The 20,838-nt window shown below is 40.3% G+C and overlaps 1 protein-coding gene across 5 annotated transcripts in view; it reads left to right on the top strand.

Annotated features, from left to right (window-relative positions):
- The window catches only part of Gcfc2 (GC-rich sequence DNA-binding factor 2), a 38,961-nt gene that overhangs the window by 10,899 nt on the left and 7,224 nt on the right, over positions 1 to 20,838 (top strand). Inside the window, exons 5-14 of one of the 5 annotated variants that reach the window (XM_036180490.1) lie at positions 1,312 to 1,427; positions 5,172 to 5,358; positions 7,843 to 7,966; positions 9,389 to 9,470; positions 9,866 to 9,978; positions 11,866 to 12,065; positions 14,007 to 14,157; positions 15,931 to 16,049; positions 18,482 to 18,558; positions 20,360 to 20,426. In XM_036180490.1, coding sequence (XP_036036383.1) covers positions 1,312 to 1,427; positions 5,172 to 5,358; positions 7,843 to 7,966; positions 9,389 to 9,470; positions 9,866 to 9,978; positions 11,866 to 12,065; positions 14,007 to 14,157; positions 15,931 to 16,049; positions 18,482 to 18,558; positions 20,360 to 20,426 — 1,236 coding nt within the window. Of the gene's footprint in view, positions 1 to 1,311; positions 1,428 to 5,171; positions 5,359 to 7,842; positions 7,967 to 9,388; positions 9,471 to 9,865; positions 9,979 to 11,865; positions 12,066 to 14,006; positions 14,158 to 15,930; positions 16,050 to 18,481; positions 18,559 to 20,359; positions 20,427 to 20,838 lie in introns of those variants that run through there. The other 4 variants (XM_036180491.1, XM_036180493.1, XM_036180492.1 and 1 more) reach the window with 4 other exon arrangements.

Below are 20,838 nucleotides of genomic sequence, written 5' to 3'. Positions count from 1 at the left end.
GATGTGCACTTCTTCCAGAACCTCTAGAAGATTGTTCAGCCCTTGACCCTTGTAGGTGCTGTTGGCGTTCTTCAGCCTGCGGCTGCATTTCTCTCCATCTTCACTTTGCCTCTTTTATGGGGACCCTGTTCCTGTAGGCCTTTGTGCATAATCAGATAAGTCCCTGCTCCCAGCATCCTTCTCAGTTGCATCCTTTGCCATATAAGGTAACATTGACGGAGAGGGGAAAGGAGTTGTCTGGCTTCCCAAAGCATACAGTAGCCAGTCACAGGAGTGTGCAGTCTGTTTGAGGCAGCTGAGGAAAGTATTGCACTGAGCTCATAGAGGGATGTGCCACAAGTCTCAGTGGAATCCCAAGGTGACACGGGAACATGTTCGGTGGTCACTTTGTAAGAGAGTGGGCAGATGAGGAGAGGGGTGGAAAAGTCCTCACAGAACTGGTCTTCAGTGAAAGACTGCTTTCCTATTGAAAGATATGCATGACGTAAGGAGTTTGAGCCAGGAGTGTCGGGACTGTGGGACCTGCAGGTAAGACTGGAAGTGGAAGAGGCCTGCTAACCACTAAGGCGAGCTGTGATGCTTATGTAAAGTAGAAACAGTGGCTCACATTTCTGCTTCCTGTCTTCATGGCCCTTGTCTGAAATAGTGCACTTTGAGAACATGCTTACACAGCAAGTGTGGTAGTGGTGAGTTGGAGTTGCCTTCTAATGGGAAGGGCCATAAGAGAAGATGTTCTTTTAGGATGCATTTTCTGCAGTTCCAAATTCCAAACAACCATGGCTTTACTTACTAGTGTTTCTTCAAGAACTCCATGAATTCCCAAGAACGCATCAGAATATCAGCTAAACTAGCTCTGAAACTTCATGAACTTTCATGGAAATCCAAACTTTAAAATTTGGTTTGTACCTATGAATTTAACAGACTTGGGGCTAGAGCTGTAGCTCAGTGATAGTGCACTTGCCTCGAATAGATGAGACCCTAGGTTCAGTCCTGGGGGTGGCGGGTGGGGGTGCTTGTTTGATTTTGGTTTAGGGTTTTGTTTCTTCGAGACAGGGTCTCCCTATGTAGCCCTGGCTGGCTGCCCTGGGACTCGCTATGTAGACAAGGCTGGCCTCTTTGGGTGCTGGGATATAAGATATTCACTACAGCGCCTGGCTGGAAAAAAGGCAGTAATGTATATTCTAAAACTGGTGAAAGATTTAAAGAAATTTTTTTGTGACCGTGATATTGCAAAGGCATGGGAACCTTATATAGTCTCCTTTGTGTGGTAAATGAAGGGTTTTTTAAACAGTAATTGTTCACATTTTTTAGGGACAAAACATAGACCTTTCCCGCAGCAGTGAATCTCAAACATTGAAGAAGTTTGATACTTCCATTTCATTTCCACCAGTAAATTTGGAAACTATTAAGAAACAATTAAATAATAGGTGAGTAATGTTTATTTGATAATTTACATTTGTCCTCAGTGATTAGTAGTGGAAAAGCAGCATGTTCTTTTAATTAGTACACATTAATATTAAGCAGGTTTATAAGAAAAAAATAAATCTCATTTTACAATGTAAATAGCAGATTTTCTTTGTCAGTCTTAATGACAGATAATCTGTACATGGTTAAAAACAGTAATTATAATTATTTTTAACTTAGTAAGACTATAAGTGTTTTTCTGTACTGCTGGATTTTGTCATCTTGTTTTGTGTTGTATTTAGAGACGTGGTCTTGGTTTGTAGCCTAGCTGGCCTTGAACTCCTGTCCTCTGAGTCCCTAAGTTACGGGAAGTTCCATGTGCTTCCACAGTGTACCATCATGCTTACCTTCTGCAGTATATAGTTCATGTTTGTTCCTGTAGTTTATTTGTTTATTTTTCTGTTCTAAGTCTCGCCCATGTGTTGCTGTAGTAGTGAACATGACTCCTTGGTTGCATTTTGGTTTAGTCTGCAGCCCAGGCCAGCCTCAGATGTAACTGTGCAGCTGTAGCTGCCTTTGAATCATGATCCTCCCACTTTTACCTCCCTAGTGCTGGGATTACAAGTGTGTGCAGCTGCATCTGGCTTTTTGTGTGTGTACATGTGGTTTTCCTTAAAATACATTAACAAGGAAGATTTACAATGGCCAAGAGCTTATTTTTATGACTCTTGGTCATAAAAGCATGGTTCTTTTTTACATTGATAACTACCCTCAGTAGATAGTACTAACCTTAGGACTGTGTTTTTGCTAAAATCACGGAATGTCCTGTCAGCAGCTATTTGTTCTAAATTTTTTTTTTTTGGTTTTTCAAGACAGGGTTTCTCTGTGCAGCTTTGTGCCTTTCCTGGAACTTGCTCTGTAGCCCAGGCTGGCCTCGAACTCACAGAGATCCGCCTGCCTCTGCCTTCCGAGTGCTGGGATTAAAGGCGTGCGCCACCACCGCCCATGTTCTAAATATTTAATTATAGAATGTACTCAGACTCTAGTGTCTGCCAGTCCGTGTGTTTATGAAAGAATAAATGTGATAGTCACGGTTTGATTAGCCTATGTGACAGTTTGGTACAAGTGGTACATTTGATTCTGCTGCCTTTTAAAGAATATCTTCTTTTTTTCAAAATGTATGTGTACTCACACTCATGGCACTTGGGTGGAGTCAGAGTATAGCTTTGAGGAGTCAGTTCTCTCCTTCCATCTTTATATGGGGTCTGGAGATTGAACTCAGGGCACCAGGCTTGTGCATTACCCAGAGCCATCTCACTAGCTTAAGATGTTTTGGGTTTTGTTGTTGTTGTTGTTGTTGTTGTTTTTATTTATTTATTTTTGGTTTTTCGAGACAGGGTTTCTCTGTGTAGCTTTGCGCATTTCCTGGAACTCACTTGGTAGCCCAGGCCGGCCTGGAACTCACTGAGATCCGCCTGGCTCTGCCTCCTGAGTGCTGGGATTAAAGGCATGTGCCACCATTGCAGGCTTGTTGTTGTTTTTAACCTGAGAATAGGTTCAAATTTTCCTTACTTAAAGTCATCTTTAAAGTAACTCAATTCCTTAATCAGATTGCAGAATATGTCAGCTATAGTTGTTTGTTTAAAAATACTTTTGTTGAAAAGACACTTTGTAATATTATGAAATAAATATTTGAAATCTTCAGGCATACCAGCACTTAGTATCTGTATTCTGTGGGATTGGCAAACTCCAGCCCACCCTGTGTTGTTGGTAAATGAAGTTTTATTGGAACACAGCTCTGCTTGAATGTTTAGTACTGCCTGTGGGTACTTTAGTGATATAGCACAGAGCTGAGTGGTTGCAAGAGCAATTATGTAGCTCTAAAAGCTGAAATATTTACTGTCTGACCTGCTGCAGAATAAGATTGCCAGCTCCTAAGTGAGTGTTCTGTAATAGTGATGCTGAGTGAAATCACTTCAACAGATTCAAGATTTTTTCTGAAGTACATTCATTATCATTTACTGGTGTTTTAATTAGCTTTCCTTAGTTAGAATAAAACAGAATTAAAGCTACTACATCTAGAATTGTATATAAACCAGAACCCATCTGGTGTTTCTTGAGGGATTGTATCTGAGAGAATTGTCTTCAGAGAGTGATAGAATGAAAGACAGTGAGTCACTGATGTAGATTAATGTTTCAGATACTCTAAATGCTATTTTTAACTTTATTGTTTTCTGTTTCTCATCTAGGTTCTTTATTTCAAAAGAAAAATGTTTGAATGATTTTTTTTAAAATAATCAATCACAAAATGATACAAAAGGAAAGTTGGCTTCCCCAAAAAAACTTGCCACCAGTTTCTTTTATTTTTTTTTCTAGAAATTGCCTAATGTGTGTATCTTATAGAAGTACATAGTATTTTTATATCACCCTACTTTGTCTTTTTTACAGAAAAAAAAGAAGCCAATATGTACCTTGTTGTATGGCATTTTAACATAATATATGCTTAGATAATCTATCACTAATAATGTTCTACTTAAATAGTCATTAATGATATTTGCTATATGTTATTATTTTTAACTCATGTGTGTGGGGGGCTGGGCTGGGAACTTGCCAAGTAGCTTAACCTAGCTTGCCAGAGCTGGAGGGTTGCTGGGATTACAACTGTGCACCATGCCAACGTTTCTGTGTGGGTTCTGGAGCTCTCACAGGTCCTCATGCTTGCAGGGCAGGCCCTGTGCTGACTAAACTGTCTCTCCAGCTCAGCTTTCACTTTTATTTACATAAAGTAAGGGAAGTGCTTTTAGACGTAGTGTCTCTTCACTAAATTTAGAAACAAGACATAGGGCTTAGGCCAAAGAATTTCTTTTAAAGATCAGGTTAGCAGGATTGGTTGAATTAATTTTTTTAGTCTGATTAAAGTCCATGTACTTTGAATTTATTTCATTTTTTATTAATTTGCTAATTCTAAGGCATCCACTAAGTTCAGATGCTAATACCGTATATATTCAAAATGCTGTGAAAGAAATGTGTTGCATATGTTTCTGTTTGTCTGCGATAGGTAACTTAGTTTAAAAGATGAACAGTCATTGAATTGATGTGTGTCATACTCTCAAGGGCTGGACCACGTAGGCTTAGCAGAGCACCATAGAATCAAATGGAATGGACCCTATGGAACAGCAAATTCTAATTGAAAAACAGTCAATTACAAATAAAAAAAATGAAATAAATTATTCCAAACCATAATGTTTAAATGGTGTTAATGGCAGCTCCTTCAGTCTTCCAAGCAGGACTATAGATTGATGGAAAATCGAACACATGGACTCCCTTGTTTCATTAAAACCTTTGGTTATTCTTGGAACTCAGTTTATAAGTTCTGATCCATTGTGCCTTAAAACTGTCCTATAAAAGAATATGGTGGCACATGCCTGTAATGCAGGGACAGAGGATCAGGAGTTCAAGGTCATCCTTTTGGTACATAGTGAATTTTAAGCCAGCTTGGGTTAAAAAAAAAAAAAAAAAAAACAGTTTCAAGAAATAATTAAATCAAGCAAGAAGTAAATGTTATGGTCAGCTTGTTTCTGAGTTCATGTAGGTGTCCTTTTTTGCCTTTCCCTTTGAGAATGGTGTTTGTGATCCCCCTAACTTCACACACTTAGTAAATCTAGGTTTATATGGTAACCACTTTCCCTAGTTGTTTTTAAAAACATCTTCATTAGGATACTGCTTAAAAGGAAAGGTCTGAAAAATGAAACTTTTATTTTATTTAGATTAACGTTACTACAGGATACTCATCGCTCACACCAGAGAGAATATGAAAAATATGTAGAAGACATCAAAAGTTCAAAGACTGCAATCCAGAACCTGGAGAGTGCATCAGATCAAACTCTAAACTACAAATTCTACAAAGGCATGAAAAGTTATGTGGAAAATATAATTGATTGTCTAAATGAAAAGGTATATATAAATATGCTTGTGTCGAGAACCCTCCCTTATTGGTCAGTTTAAGAAAAGACAGGCTGGGGAGATGGCTCTGTGGGTAAAGTGTTAGGCAAGTATGAGGACCCTGAGAACCCATGTAAAAGAGGCACGGTAATGTGGGATTTCAACAGGAAATATTACTGTCTCACCCAGGGTGCCTCGGCCCTCTGAGTTCTGGGATTACAGTTATATGTCACCACACAGATTTTTAATATGATATTGTACATTTTCTTTAATGTTAGACGTGGGCTGTTAGTTGGTTTGGGGGTTTTGAGTTTTTTCGTTTGGTTTTGGTTTTTTGGTTGCTGTTGTAAGTTACATAAAATTTTATACATACATTTTTTTTCTCATATATTACATCCTCACTGCAGTTTCCCCTCCCTCCTCCTAGTCCCTTCGTCTACTTCCTCTCTCCCCCAGATCCACTCCTCTGTTTCCCTTCAGGAAAGGGCAGGCCTCCTAGGGATATCAACCAAACATGGCATATCATGTTACAATAAGACTAGATACATTCCTTCATATTAAGGCTGGATCATACATACATATATTTTTATATTAAAATTTCATCTAAGACATATTACTGGAAAATAAAATTAATTACAAAGTATAAGTAATTTTTAGGTTATACAACATATTGCCAAAGTGTAGGAAGAATTTTCTGTCCCACCAGCCAACTACCAAATAACCACACAGAGACTTATTAACTATAAATGCTTAGTCAATAGCTTAAGCTTGTTACTAACTGGCTCTTACAACTTAATTAACTCATATTTCTTATCTACATTCTACCATGTTGCTCAGTACCTTTTTTTAACACTACATGTTCATCTTGTATCTCCCTGTGTCTCCTGGCGACTCTGCCAAGAGTCTCTCTCTGTCTGCAAGTCCCATCTAACCTCTTCCTGCCTAGCCTTTGGCCATTTAGCTCTTTATTAAACCAATGAAAGCACCTCATCTTCACAGTGAACTAAAAGATTATTCCACAACACCAAAGGATTCTCCAGAATGAATGGTGGTTTATTACTTTGCTAGATTAGTAAAAAGTGGATTTTGTAAAATGTCTATTTTGATTGGGAATTGGGGGGAGGGGACCTTCATTTTATTAGCTAGATGTAGTTTTGCTTGTGAACAAAAGCTTAAGCTGACTTGGAGCTTCTTGTGTAGCTGAGCTTGGCCTCACACTTATGATCATTCTGTCTCAGCCTCCTGAGTTCTGGGATTTCAGGTGTGTGAGCAACGTGCCCTATATAGATCTTTTTTTCTGTGAATTCTCTGAGTCCTTTGCTCTGTTCACATCTTGGTTCTTAGTGGGGATTTTTATTCTCTTAGTTCTTAGTGAATTCAAACATTTCTTTATTTAATACATGTGGGTGCTTTTTGCCTGCATGTATGTCTGTGCAGCACATGCTCAGTGTCTGCAGTCCATAAAAGAGCATTAGAGTTCCTGGAATTGTACTTTCAGATGGTTGAGAGTTGCCATGTCGTTGCTGGGAACTAAACTGGGGACCTCTGGATGAGCAACCAGTGTTCTTAACCACTGAGCCATCTCTCCAGCCCCTGATTTATAATTTTTAATGCTTATCCAATTTGATCTAAAATTTACAGGTTTTTTTGTGGTGGTTTTTTTTTTTTTTTTTTTTGATGCTTGTATGTTTTAAAATTTTTACACTATAAGATTTTTAAATCTTTAACTTTACACATTGTGTTTTGTGCATACTCAATCTTGACATTGGGATCCTCTATTACCTTTTTACAAGGTACGTTATTTAAACCACAGAACTTCAAAAGAAAAGAGATAGTTAAAAAATAAAGTTCTACTTTCCATATCTATTCTATCCGTGAAATATCGTGTCCTCTACATGTTAGTTGTCAGTTGATGCTTATTTTCTGTGGTGGTTTTTGTCTAATTTTTTCTCCATTCTTCCTTGAATTACACTGTTAAAATCCTACCAAACTGCATGGAGTTGCTATAGCTGTGTCCCCAGAAGCAGCTGTGGGACCCTGGATTGAACCAGCTGCTCGCTAAGAAGTAGGATTCCAGTTACATCTAGCCACCTATTTCTGTAGCAAAGCCCTCTTATCTGTCCCTAGTGACTCTCAAGTTTATTCTCCAGCCGGGGCTCAAACCTGGCGCCTTACGCATGCTAGGCAGGCACTCTACCACTCAGCTGCATCCCAGCCCCCACTTCCGTTTTTCAGGCTTGACCAGCTTCTAGTATCTCCTTGATACCTGTCCTCTCATTTCCTCCACTCTGTCCAAGAAGTCTCCATTTTTTTACCTGTCTCTCATGCACACGCTCCTAACCCTGTGTCATCTGGTTTCATAATCTGTGATACTTGCACTAATATTGGGATTATTTGTTCAAGAATTGAATGTATTCATGTGATTACAAATAATGCCTTTTGGTCTTTTTATAATTCATTGTTGATAAACTGCAGAATGTTACTTGTGTGTTTCAGATTAGCAGCATTGAAGAACTAGAATCGTCCATGCACACATTGCTTTTCAAACGCTCAGATGCACTTTTGAAACGCAGGCAAGATGAGTTAAAATGTGAATCATCCTATATGCAACAATTATCACGTTAGTGGTTTTTATGTTCCATTATCATTCGCTAAACTAGATTGCCATCTGGAGAATAAAAATATTTTTAGTTCTGTATTTTTAAAAAAAAGAAAGAAAGCAATCTTCGTTAGGATTATATTGCTGTGATGAAACACCATAACCAAAAGCAAGTCAGGGAGGAAAGGGTTGATTTTCCTCACAGTTCCATGTAACAGTTCATCATCAAAAGCAGGTAGGTCAGGAACCCTGACTTGTTTCCCATGGCTTGCTCAGCCTGCTTTTTTATAGAACCCAGGACCACCAACCCAGGGGTGATATAACCTACATCAATCACTAATTAAGAAAATGCCCTAAAGGATTGCCTATAGCCAGATCCTCTGGAGACATTTTCTCAGTGGAGGCCCCCTCCTCTCTGATGACTTCAACTTGTCTCAAGTTGACATAAAACTAGCCAGTACAAAAGCTTTTTCCGTATTCTCACACTGACCCTTCCCCCAAACATAACATTTCAAGGAAGCGTTTCAGTATACCTGGTTTAAGCTTAGAAATAAATAAACATTAGAATTTCTAGTCACATAAACATTTGAGACAGAATTTGTTTTTAAGTAATATTTTTCTAAGTGTGTGTGAGAGCATATCTAAGTACAGTACACATTGTGCAGGACTGTTCAGAGATCAGAGGGTGTCAGATCCTCTGGGACTGACCTTACAGACAGTATGAGTTGCCATGTGGGTGCTGAGAAGTGACCCTTCATCATCTAGAAAAACACTCACTGCTCTTACCTGCTGAACCATCTTCCCAGCGCCCTTGACACAGGAATTACATGCCATTAAATGAGCAGAGTGGTTGGAAACGACGTTCCAGCCGTCCAGCTCTGTAGTTGAAGGCCTGTGCAGACCGATGAGTTGGTAAGGAATGGCCAGTCCACATCCTCACACCACACTGCAGCTGCAGTAGCTTGAGCTGCTTTGTCTAATGAGGTCCCGTGTAGGTGACAAGAAAGAGTAAAGTGACTGACTGCCAGGCTCCTGTATTTGGTCAGTTGTAAACAGTAAAACATGAAAATGAAGCAGGCCATACATAGTGTAAGTAAGATGTTGGGCAGTGTAGCCATCTCTAGTATATCACTATGGAGGAAACGGTGTACATTGCTAGAAAAGACTAAAGAGTGAGAGAAAAGAAATCTGCTGTGTTAAATGGCACATCCCAGCAAGGTATGCATATTTAGGCCAACAGGCTCAGTGGATCTTAACACTGATAGGTAATGGACAATGAAGTTCCATTGCATGACAAAATGTACATTTTGAGCTCATTACATATTCTATGTCTCTGTGTGTGTGTATATATATATACACACATATACTTCATGATATTACCTATAGCTTTGGTGATTCACTTGTTTTGAGACTGTAGTACAAAGCTGTTTTGTGAATTAACAGGCAACGCTGAGACATCGTCAAACGGAAGCTTGGCTCTAGACGAAAAGGATCAACGGATTTTAGACGAGATTAAAGCTCGAAGGTATCTGTATAAAGTGAAGACTTACACTGAGCCAGCACTTTTCACTGTTTCAGTAGAATTAGCTTTGTGAGACAGTCACCCCAGCCGGACACACTGATTTTCAAGAATGATGTAAAACCAAAGCTGAGTTCAGTTGGCCTCACAGGGCAGAACTGGTGAGGAGGCCTTTGTTAGGTAGGTTACTTTGAACTAGAAACCACTTCTAACTAGTTGCACTCCCTTTAAGAAGCCTTGGCTCAGAGAATGATCTAATCTGAACAGAAGAACCAAGGAAACAAAGTGTCTGAAATAGTTACTTAAAATAATGTCAGTATGGTGTTGTGAGAACAATAACATTGTTTTTTAAGTGTTTTCCACAAGAACTCTTGCTCTTGGTTTATTTTATGGCAATGCAGGATGCAGAGAAGACAAGCAAGGGCGCTGTCTGGCAACTGTGACCATCAGGAGGGGACTTCTAGTGACGATGAGCTGTCTTCTGCAGAGATGACCAACTTCCAAAACCGCCAAGGTCAGTTGCCAAGGTCTGACCTATTTTGAAGTGTTGAAATAGTGAGGAAGGCTTTGTTGTAGCTGCCTTTAAATCTCTATCACTAAGACAGGAGAACTGAAGAAAAATGAAAACCTTGTCTGCATCAGACTTGCTTGTGCCGGAGAAGGACTATGTGAGAACTCTGGCACCCGGGCTCTGTGTAGCCCCCTGGGTCACAGGCGAGCCACAGGTCACATTGCTTCCCTCATATGTTCCCATTCGTAATTTGAAACAACCAAATTTAGTAAAGCCACCCTTTTAAAAAAAACACTTTATTGTAATGAGCTCAGATTAAAAGCATCATGAAGCTACTTTAAATTAAACCCTCACAAAGAGATTTGCCAAGTTCCCAACTCTGCATGGCAGTGAACTCCACAGTTAGCCTGGAGCCTCCTGGGGGTTCTGCACTTGCATTATCAGTTACATTGTGTTTTTCCAGTTTTGTAACAACAGTTTATTCATAGGTGTACATGCTCCTGTTGGGCAGACTAAGAAGGACCCAATTGCCTGTCTTAGAGCAGTGGGGAGGAATCTCGTAGTACTGTTGAAAGATGTTGGATCTTGAGTTGAGGGCAGGGTACTAATACTTGGGCTCATCATCCTTTCAGCTACACTTTTATTCACCTGTCCACCATGCATGTACACACACACACACACACACACACACACACACACACAGGAAAAAACGGTGACAGAACTGTGACTGGAAAGCAGCTTTAGAGCCTCTTTCCTGCCTGTGCCCTCTCCCGGTGTTCTGTCCCTGATATTACCCTCTCTACCTGTACTCACACCTACAGACACAGTGTGGAATGTAGGCTACCATCTGCAGAGGAGGAAGGACATGAAGTCTTTTTCTTTCTGATATTAGGTGACCTCTCAATATTGTACATTCTAAGTCGATCCATTTCCTGCAGATTTTGTGATTTCATTTTTCTTTAGCATTAAATAATATTCTGTGTTATATATGTACCAGGTTCTCAGTATCCATTCATGTGTTGGCAGACATCTTGGTTGGTTCCATTTCCGTTCTTCTAGAGCATCAGAAAACAAGGATGTGCAGATAGCTCTGTGACAGGGTATGGGGTTCTTTGGGTATGTGCTCAGGAATAAAATAGCTGGGTCGTTGATTCTTAATTTTGGAGGAACCTCCAACCTGCTTGCCATCGCGGCTGTGTCAATGTTTACTCTCACTGGCCGTGATGAGCTTCCTCTTTAACCACATCTTCTCCAGCATTTGCCGTTGGGTTTCTTGGTGGCCTTTCTGACTAGAGTGAGGCTGGATCTCAAAATAGACTGGGGTGTTGAGCAGCTTTAAAATTGTTATTGGCCTTTTGTTTCTTTTGAAAGTGTTCAGTGATTAGCTCATTTGTTGATTGGCAGTTTTATTTCCTTGATTTTTAATCTCCGTGGTTCCTTGTGAATTCTGGATTCTAACGCCGTGCCTGAGAACAGTTGGTTAAGCTTTTCTCCCATTCTGTGGCACCCGAGAAGATTCATAGAGCAGCTCAAAGATTCTGGGCTTTGCTGCTCACTAGACTCAATGGAAAGGGGCTTTTTCCTTCCTCAGTTCAGTATCCTTTGCTTGCTAGTTTTGTTTAGATCAGGGGTTCATCTGCCTTAAAGGGAGGATGCTCTGGTAACGAGATGAGATAATAACACATATTATTTTGGCATATACACGGAGACTAACACATTGTAGACTTTATCGTGTCAATGGTACCACCTTTGTTACTAAAGTGACTTTAAATACAGTGAATATATGAAATATAAGAGTTTCCAGCCCATTTGGTTCGGTAGTAACTTATAACTGTGGGTAAGGAAGTAGCCTTAAAATGCATAACATAAAGAGACTTACTTTGTTTGCAGGTGGCATTTTACAAGATTGTAAGAAAGTTTTTGAAGATGTGCATGATGATTTTTGTAACGTCCAGAATATTTTATTGAAATTTCAGCAGTGGCGAGAACAGTTTCCTGATTCCTACTACGAAGCCTTTATTGGTCTCTGCTTACCAAAGCTTTTAAGTCCCCTGATACGAGTTGAGTTGCTTGATTGGAATCCTCTTAAGGTATCAGTGCTTAACATGTGACTCTCCTAGTCATGTCAGCTAATTGTGTGCCCTGGCTGTCAGATTAACTATAAAATATTACAACTTCAGCCTGGCAGGATTGCTTAGCAGGTAAAGGTGCTTGCTGCCAAGGCTTATGACCTGAGTTCGGACTCTGGAACCCATGTGATGGAGAGAACTAAATTCCACAAGTTGTTCTCTGGCCTTCACACATGCCATTCCATAGCACATATGCACACGTGTGCGCATACACACACACACACACACACACACACACACACACACAAGTAAATGAATATCATTAAAAAAATAAAAAACAAAACTGTTTACCCTTACAGTTGTAGGTAAAATTTAGAGCCTTGAAACAACTGTCCAGAAATGTATACTCTGAACTACATTCTTCAGGGTTCTTACATTATTTTTTCTTTTTTGTGATATTGGGGTGAAACCCAGGGCCTTGTGTGTACTAAACAATCACTGAACCATTGAGCTATATCCCCAGCCATCTAGCTTGATTCTAAGGCATAGTAGGACCAAATATCAGCAATTCAAACATTTTTAATACTTTTATAATGTGTGAAAACTTTATGTAGTATTATGTAGTATTAAGAATTATATAGTATTAAGTTTGGTAAATTTGATTTTAAAACCTGTTCCAAGGATTATGAAGTTGGATATGACAAACTGGGAAGAGTGGGTTAGCAGAACACAGCGAGGAGGAGGCACGTAAGTGGGGCCTCAGGCATGTGCAGGAATTCCTAGGCCACTTTGTTGAAAGTGAGGGGGAAATGCCAGTTCAGGATGAGTATACTGATCTGCAAACTTGGATCAGAGCTGAGAACTAGTGTTTGAAAGTAATGTGGAAGGTAATGTGGAGTTTTAAAAAATATTTTATTACATTTATTTGTGTATGTGTGGCAAGGTGCACACATGCCATGGCATGCTTGTGGGGTTTGAGGACACTGTAGGGGTGTTTGTTCTCTGTCATGTGAGTCCCAAGGATCTAACTTAGGTCATCAGACTTGGTAGCAAGTGCCTTTACCTGCTGAGTCATCTCAGGGACTTGGAAGTAATGTTTTAGGAAGCCACTAGAAGTAACTAACTTGGAAGAAGAAGAGATAAAATATAGACTATTGATGTAACCCAAGTTCGGGGTGAGCCTGGCAAAGGGGTGCTGAATTATAAGCACTGTTACAAAGTAAGAATTAGTAACATACTGAGAAGCTCTAACCCTCCACTCGTGAAGACACCTGAAGGCCTGGATCCTGCATGCTAGAGATTGATGCTCTGTAAAAGAAAGCTCTCACCGAGAGCTCACAGAGTAAATGATGCAGTGTGTCTCTCCCTTGGTCTTAATCGTCTGTCTGCAGGCTTCTATAGGACCATACCATCTTTCCCAAGATAGAGCAAGGTCATTTCTATGAACTGTAGGGAGCGATGTGGGCAGCACCTGGGTTAACCATTTGAGATATTTCATTCATACACTCAAGTGGTAACAGCCATCTGCTGTTTGCTAATTGGTTAGTCAGCTAAGCCACATGGAGATTACACATGTATTCTTAAGTGAAAGGAGTGTGGTAAATTCTGTTTAAGGCAGATGAGTGAATTTCATCAGTAAATCTCATGGCAATTCCAAATGCCTAACTCAGACATGATTTTTCACTCTAGAGGGCTGCCATTGTTGGTCTCTGAATGTCCTGGCAAACAGTGGGCCTTTGCTGTGTTTTTGTTGTATGGATGCATGCATAAAGCACAGATTTAGTTACTTCCTCAGTGCTGTGCTGTCATGCCATCCTGCCTTACCTTGGTAGTCTAGGGATACATACATAGTGTTAAACATGATTATTCTCTTTGAGCCTTAGAAAAATTCTAGGGATTTGGGGGAAAAGTTAACACAAAATCACATGTTTAAGAATGTATAACTTTTATAATCTCTTATAGTTGGACTCCATGGGTCTAAACCAGATGCCTTGGTTCACATCCATAACAGAGTTTATGGACAGCAGCATGGACGATACAAGGAAGGAAGATGATTCTGATCAAAAAATTCTATCCATTGTCATCAACAAAACAGTTGTTCCTTGCCTCACAGGTAATCTTGATTCTGTTAGAATCACAAATGCGCTTGTAGAAAGTTTGGATTTCAAATGTAATTAACTGGTTGGAAAATGCTTATTTGCACAAATGTTGGCCGTCCACACTAGTAGTGGTGGCACACTGTCATATGTGTTACATATATTTCTTCCCCGTCGCTTACATTTCTTCTCCGTTTCTTGGTCTTTGAGAGCCCTGTCTTTCACATGCACTTGCTGCTAGCAGCTGTTGGTGCTGGTACTTCTGTCCTTAGAGGCTTCTTTTACTACAGCAGTATTTGATCAGTCTGTCCACCGTTTTCCAGAGAATGGGTTTTGTAGTCCATTAAACTTCAAAGGTTGTTATTCATCCTGAATGGTGGTCTTCCTTTCAAAAGAACCCAAACTCTTCCGCTTGAGCCCCCCATCCTATGACTAGGGAGCTTAGAGATGAGTGCGGCCCAGGCCATCTAGTGGTTGATTCTGTGTGTTTGAAGACAGCACTCCCAAGTGTGTGCCGCAGGGTCCGCAGGGGGCAAGAGCACAGTAAGAATGGCTCCGTGGTTTCCTCGGTTGCCTGTTCCTGCATTGGGAATCTGAAGGAGGCAGTTTAGAGTAGACGTATGTGATCAGCAGAGCTGGGGTGGGCCGTGTTGCAGTGGGTGCCTGTCACTAAGTGGAGTGTCTCAGGAGTTCAGGCAGGAGGTAGCTGTGTTTCATGGCACTTAGTGCCACAAAGTGATGTGAAATAATAAGGAAGTGAGTGCAAGGAGGAACGAGAAGGAAACAGACTGAGTCCCGAGGCCCTTTTAGCATTTAAAAGTCACAGAAGCAACAAGTACCCAGCAAAGACCAGAGAGGATGCCAGGAGGACAGTGTTCCAAAATCCAAGCAAAGAAAGTATTTCCAAGGAGAAAGACAGGGCCTAGTTGTGGTTGTTGACAGTAGCCACAGAAGAATTGGAGTCAACCTTTGGAGTTGGCTATGAGAATACCCTGTTTAACTTGAGAGATGCACTCGCCACTATATGGAGAGTTCTGAGACCTGATTGAGAGGATTCCAGAAATACCAGGGAGACATCTAGACAGTACTTTGAGGAATTTTTTTCCTTTTGAGGAACTGAAGAGGGTCTTAGGGATTGTTGGACCTGGGGAGATAGTGCAGTGTTCAAAACTCTTAGACTCAATAGTGAGGACCAGAGTTCAGATCCCCAGAATCCACCTAAAATCCTGGTAGGCATGGTGGCTGGCATGTAATCCCAAGTGCTTGTGAGGTGGATCCAGAGGATCCCGATAGCAAGCTGGCAAGCCGACTAGCAAGCATCAGGATGAAGCTTCACACAGGCACATAGTCAGGTACTCACACTCGTGAACGTGCATCCATACTTGTGAGGATGAGGAGAGGAGGGAAGTAGAAATCCTTCGCCTGAAGAGAGAATCCGGAGTACAATCAACCAGGCATGTGAGCAGGCCAGGGAAGCCATTCCTGCCTGACGTGGAGGCTCACTTGAATTTGGGCAGATGCGTTTGGTATACCTTTCTTGAAAGCTACATTTTTAGCTGCAGACTGCAGGCACACTTAGTCAGAAGGTGAGTTTAGCTAGGATTGTAGGTTAACCTGACAGGTGTAGCAAAATCCAAGGAGATAAAGAAATTGAGGGTGTATGCAAAGAGGAAATGTACTGACTGGCCATGGATTTTAGTCTCCGTAAAGAAAGAGTGGAGCAGGCTATGTTAAAGACCTTGGTTATTTGTACATCTAGTAACTTGTGTAACCACTGAAATGTGTTTCAGATTTTGTGGAGTTCATTTGGGACCCTCTGTCAACCTCACAGACAAGAAGTTTAACAACACACTGCAGACTGGTTTTTGACCAGTCTGCTTCTGAAAAGGAAGTTAGTAAAAGCAAACAGGTAAGGATTTTGCAGATTTGGGGTTTAGGGCAATGGTAGAATGCTTTCCTAGCATTCATGGGACCCTTGAGTTCAACCCCCAATACCACAAGAAGTAAATGAAATAATTTATACAAGCTCAGATTCTTTTGTGTGGAGATACTACCTAGAAAGTGATCTTTCTTTCTAAGCCAGAATTCAAAGTATTTAAAAGATGAAATAAAATAAAATTTGAGTTTTCTTTTTGATGTTATAACTATTGATATAGGGCTCTAAAGTATATGTTACAGTTAAGTGGAAAAAGAAAATTTCATTTAGTTCAATATGCTTTTATGGAAAAATACATTTGCCTAATTTGTACATTTATGGACAATATTCTTGATATAGGGTATGTAACAACTTAAATTGTGCTATATACAGCATCTTTTTATTGGTAGTATAAGCCAAGTTCAGTTTTCAAATATGACGTCTTTCTAAGAATGAGAACAATACATCACTATAGAGATGTTGCTGATGAACTATTTTAAACTCTCATCATCTCGTCATCTTAGTTGTGGTAATTAAGGCTAGATATTTTGATTTGGCCTTTATTCTCCATTATCCTAACAGATCTGAGTATTTGCATGTATAGTTATGAGAGGCTTTAGCTACTATTTCATCCAATAAATGGGTATAATATAATATCCTTAAGCTGAATTACTGAATTCAATATTTGTGTCATTTATAATTGTTGGTATACAAACCAAATGAATTATCCGAAGTGAATTTACTGTGTCAAAGGACATAGACAAGCCAACAAAGACCTGCATCTACACTTTATGAAAGGCTTGTAGAAATCAGAAGGAAAGGACAGGTCCGCTTAAAAAAAAAAGAACTTAGACAAATAGTTAATGATGTTCTTTAAGAGAAGCTGCCCAGCATCACATTGCTCTTCAGGAAAGTGAGACCAAAGCACAGTAAATTGGACTGTACTCCCCAGATTTGCAAACAGGAGAAAGAAAAAAAAAACAACAAGAGAAACAAGGTGTAGTAAGGATGGAAGGTGTGTACCCCTGACTGGCTTGGCATCACAGAGATCTGCATGGCTTGTGTTACAGACATGTGCGTTACAGACATGTGCCACCATGCTTGGAAGCAAACAGGATTTCTCATCCACAGCAGGAGGATTGCAATGGGATCCCACTCTTGCCTTTTGTTGCTGTTGTTTTGTTTTTGTTTTTCTCTGTTTTGATTAAATTTGCACTTTGACTATTTCATGTGTATAATACATTGTTACTCTCATCCCCACCTCCCTTCGACCTCTGTCATCCTTCCCTCCTCCCACAGGTTCCTTCCAATGTCCACACCTTCCTGTTCTGTTTTGTGACCCTCTGATTCTAACCAGGACTGTGTGCGGCTATGGTTTGGAACTGACTGGTGGAGGCTGATGGACTCCAGTAACTGTCCCTCCCCCAGATGTAGTTCATCAGGGTGGGATAGGACCCCATGACCTCCCCAATCCATGATTGGCTCTTGACATCCCAGTCTTGCGCAGACACCCACTGCTGCTCAGATGTTTGCCATGGCTGTGCCATTTCCTGGAGATAGCATTTCCTGTCTCTTCTCCCCATCTTCTTCTCTTACATTCTTTTTTTTTTTTTTTAAGATTTTATTTATTTATCATGTATACAGCATATATGACTACAGGCCAGAAGAGGGCATAAGATCTCATTACAAGTGGTTGTGAGCCATCATGTGGTTGCTGGGAATTGAACTCAGGACCTCTGGAAGAGCAGCCAGTGCTCTTTAACCTCTGAGCCATCTCTCCAGCCCCCTGCTCTTACATTCTTAACATTCTCTCTTCTATAGAACTCCTTTTGCCTTAAATTAGGGAATTGTATAAATGTCCTATTTGGGGCTGAGCACACGGGTCTCTGCATTCACCCCCATTTACTACAAAGACAGGATGAGTAGCGTTTGTCTGTGGATATAAACATAAATATTTAGGCCGCAGTTTGATGCCACTTCAGTTAGCTAAACCATTGTGGGGAGGTTGCCCCTATGCTCTATGATCTCCCCAGCCACTGGGTTTCCAGTATCAGATACTACCATGTAAGCTCATCATTCTGGATGAAGTTGATACAAGGTCGTGAGCTATATTCCAGCAATTCCATTTCAGTGTATATACCTATTAAACTGTTCTTACACACACTGAGAGACTTCTGCTAGGTGTTGTATAGCATCATCAAGCATAATGGACCACCTAATAGGAAACCATCAGGTGTCCAATGAGTAGTATCAAATGCAGTGTAGCAGTGAAAGTAACTTAGGGACAAGCACACGCATTTCCTAAGGTTCATGCAGTATTGCAACAGCTGGCTCTGCTGCAGAACAATGTGCACTGTTAAAATTACTTGATTTGGTTACTATAGTCCCAATTATGGCTTGCTGATGCTTTCCAAATTTTTAAATAGGATTTACTTAAATCTGTTGTTGTAAGAATTAAGAAGTCAATAGAAGATGATGTTTTTATTCCTCTATATCCAAAGAGGTAAGAGCTCTTAATTTTTATACTGTTGGAAATAGCTTTTTTTTTTTTTTTGGTGGGGTGGGGGGTGGTAGGGTGGTATAAGACACATCCTGATGTAGCTCAGGCTGTCCTTGAACTTTCTATAGAGTTGAGAATGATCTTGAACTCATCTGTGTATGCCCCTGCCTCCACCTCCCAAATGCTAGAATTAGAGGCATTTGTTTAAGGATGTAAAGTAAAAGACACTATAGTCTTTTCTAGACTGAATGTACATACTGTTTTAAGATGGTCAACAAACATTTCTCTAAATCTCCTGTGTACCACATATGATGCTTAGCACTGGGACATTGTGTATTTGAGTGTTTCTTGTTTTTAAATTTACCCTAGTGTCAAGAGGTTGTAGCCTAGAGAAGTGAAGAACAGATTCTTAGCTCCACCATTTGTTGATTGTTTGACCTTAGGCCCTTACTGTGTCATTACCATCAGTACAAGGAGGGAGAGAGCAATAGCTACCCCACAGGACAGCAGAAGAGAGCAGCGCCATGCACAGAGGAAGCATAGCACAGTCTAGAGCATCGTGGATGCAGCTGTGAGCTCTGTTCATCTTAGGAAACATGGGGCTTGGTCTATGGTCATATACTTGCCAAGAAAGCCTTCTTAGTAGTGAGGATTTGTGAACTGTAACTACCCAATGATAATTCCCAGGATGGAAGTTGGGGGGCGGTTGCAACTTGGAGAGTCCTGATATATTTGAATCAGAAAGAGGTATCTGCAAATAAAAATTATGCCCCAGTAAGTTTTGTTTTTGTACTGTTTTAGGTAACTAATACATTCACATGGTTCAAATTATGCTTGTGGTTTGTATTTGAAGCAATCGCTTCTGAACCTTTCGACTAAAATCAAGTGTATCTTTCAAATGAAAAAGGTGTTTTAGTTTGGTTTTAAGATTTATATATTGTGAGCATTTGTCTTTGTGTATGTATGTGTACCACATGTGTGCCTGGTGCCTGAAGAGGTCACAAGAGAGTACTGGATCCCCTGGAACTGCAATTACAGGCATTGTGCACCACACAACTGTGGGTTCCGGAACTGAACTAGGTACTCTGCAGGACAGCAAGCGCTTTTAACCGCTGGACTGTTTCTCTAGTTCCCTAAAGATGAAGTATATTAGAAGCACGGACAAGCAGTTTGCACTTTTTCACTAGTACATAGATGAAGTCATTTCATGTCACCATGTAAGTAACTTTCCTACAAAAGCATGCAGGTGCCTTGTAACTGACCAGCATGTGACTGGTAATCACCTACTGACAATGAAGTTATAAGCAAACTGGCAGATACACCATTCTGTGCGAAGGCAATCATCTGTAAGACACACTTGCAGAAACTTACTATTGGCTGAGTGTGGTTGCATTTATAATTCTTGGTGGATACCATCAGAGTGCCTTGATTTCATTTTTCATTTAGGTTGTTTAGTTGCTTAATTTAAAAAGAGGGGGGTAGGCTGTAGAGATCTCTTGGTAGTTAAGAGTGTAATGCTCTTCCAGAGGACTAGAATTTTGATTCCTAGCACCCAGCTTGGGCAGCACACAACTGCCTACAACTCCAGGGGCTTCAGTGGCCTCTTCTAGCCCTGCAGGCAATGCACTCATGTGCCCAAACCACACACAGACACACAGACATACACATAGAATTCAGAACAAAAGCAAACAACAAAAAGTCCCATTTTTGCGGTTTTACTCTGAAAGAATAATAGTCCTTTGTATCTTCCCCCACTGTCCCCTCTTCATTTCCTTCCCTTTCCTCCTCATTTGTTTCAAATTAGTTCTGAAGAAGGAAAAATGTCACCACATTCAAAGTTCCAAGAAAGACAGTTCTGGGGAGCGCTAAAGGTAAGCAGAATACTATTTCAAAAATGTACCTATATTAATCTTTGCATCCATTCAGTATGTGTTGAACTCCACTCTGCCACTACAGTACAAAAACTAATAGGCTGTCCGCAGGTAAGCAAATGAACTTCCTGTGTTTAGATAAACTGTGCTTATCACCACTCAACTTTGAACATCACATAATTTTCACATATTTAAAATATTCTGTGTTGAGTTTGTTTTGTTTTTTGAGACATGGTCTCAGTATATAGTTCTGGCTTGCTTGGTCCTTGGGGTGGAGACCAGTCTGCCCTTACCTTTCATAATAGGCCTTCCTGCCTTTGCCACCTATGTATTGAAATTAAAGGAATGTACCACCATGCCCAGCCTTACTCTGTTTTGTTTTTTAATGTTTTTAAATGTCCTTTAAAAGTAG

This window comes from Onychomys torridus, chromosome 3 (genome assembly GCF_903995425.1).
Source record: "Onychomys torridus chromosome 3, mOncTor1.1, whole genome shotgun sequence".
NCBI lineage: Eukaryota > Metazoa > Chordata > Mammalia > Rodentia > Cricetidae > Onychomys > Onychomys torridus.
This window is presented reverse-complemented; position numbering and strand designations above follow the sequence as displayed.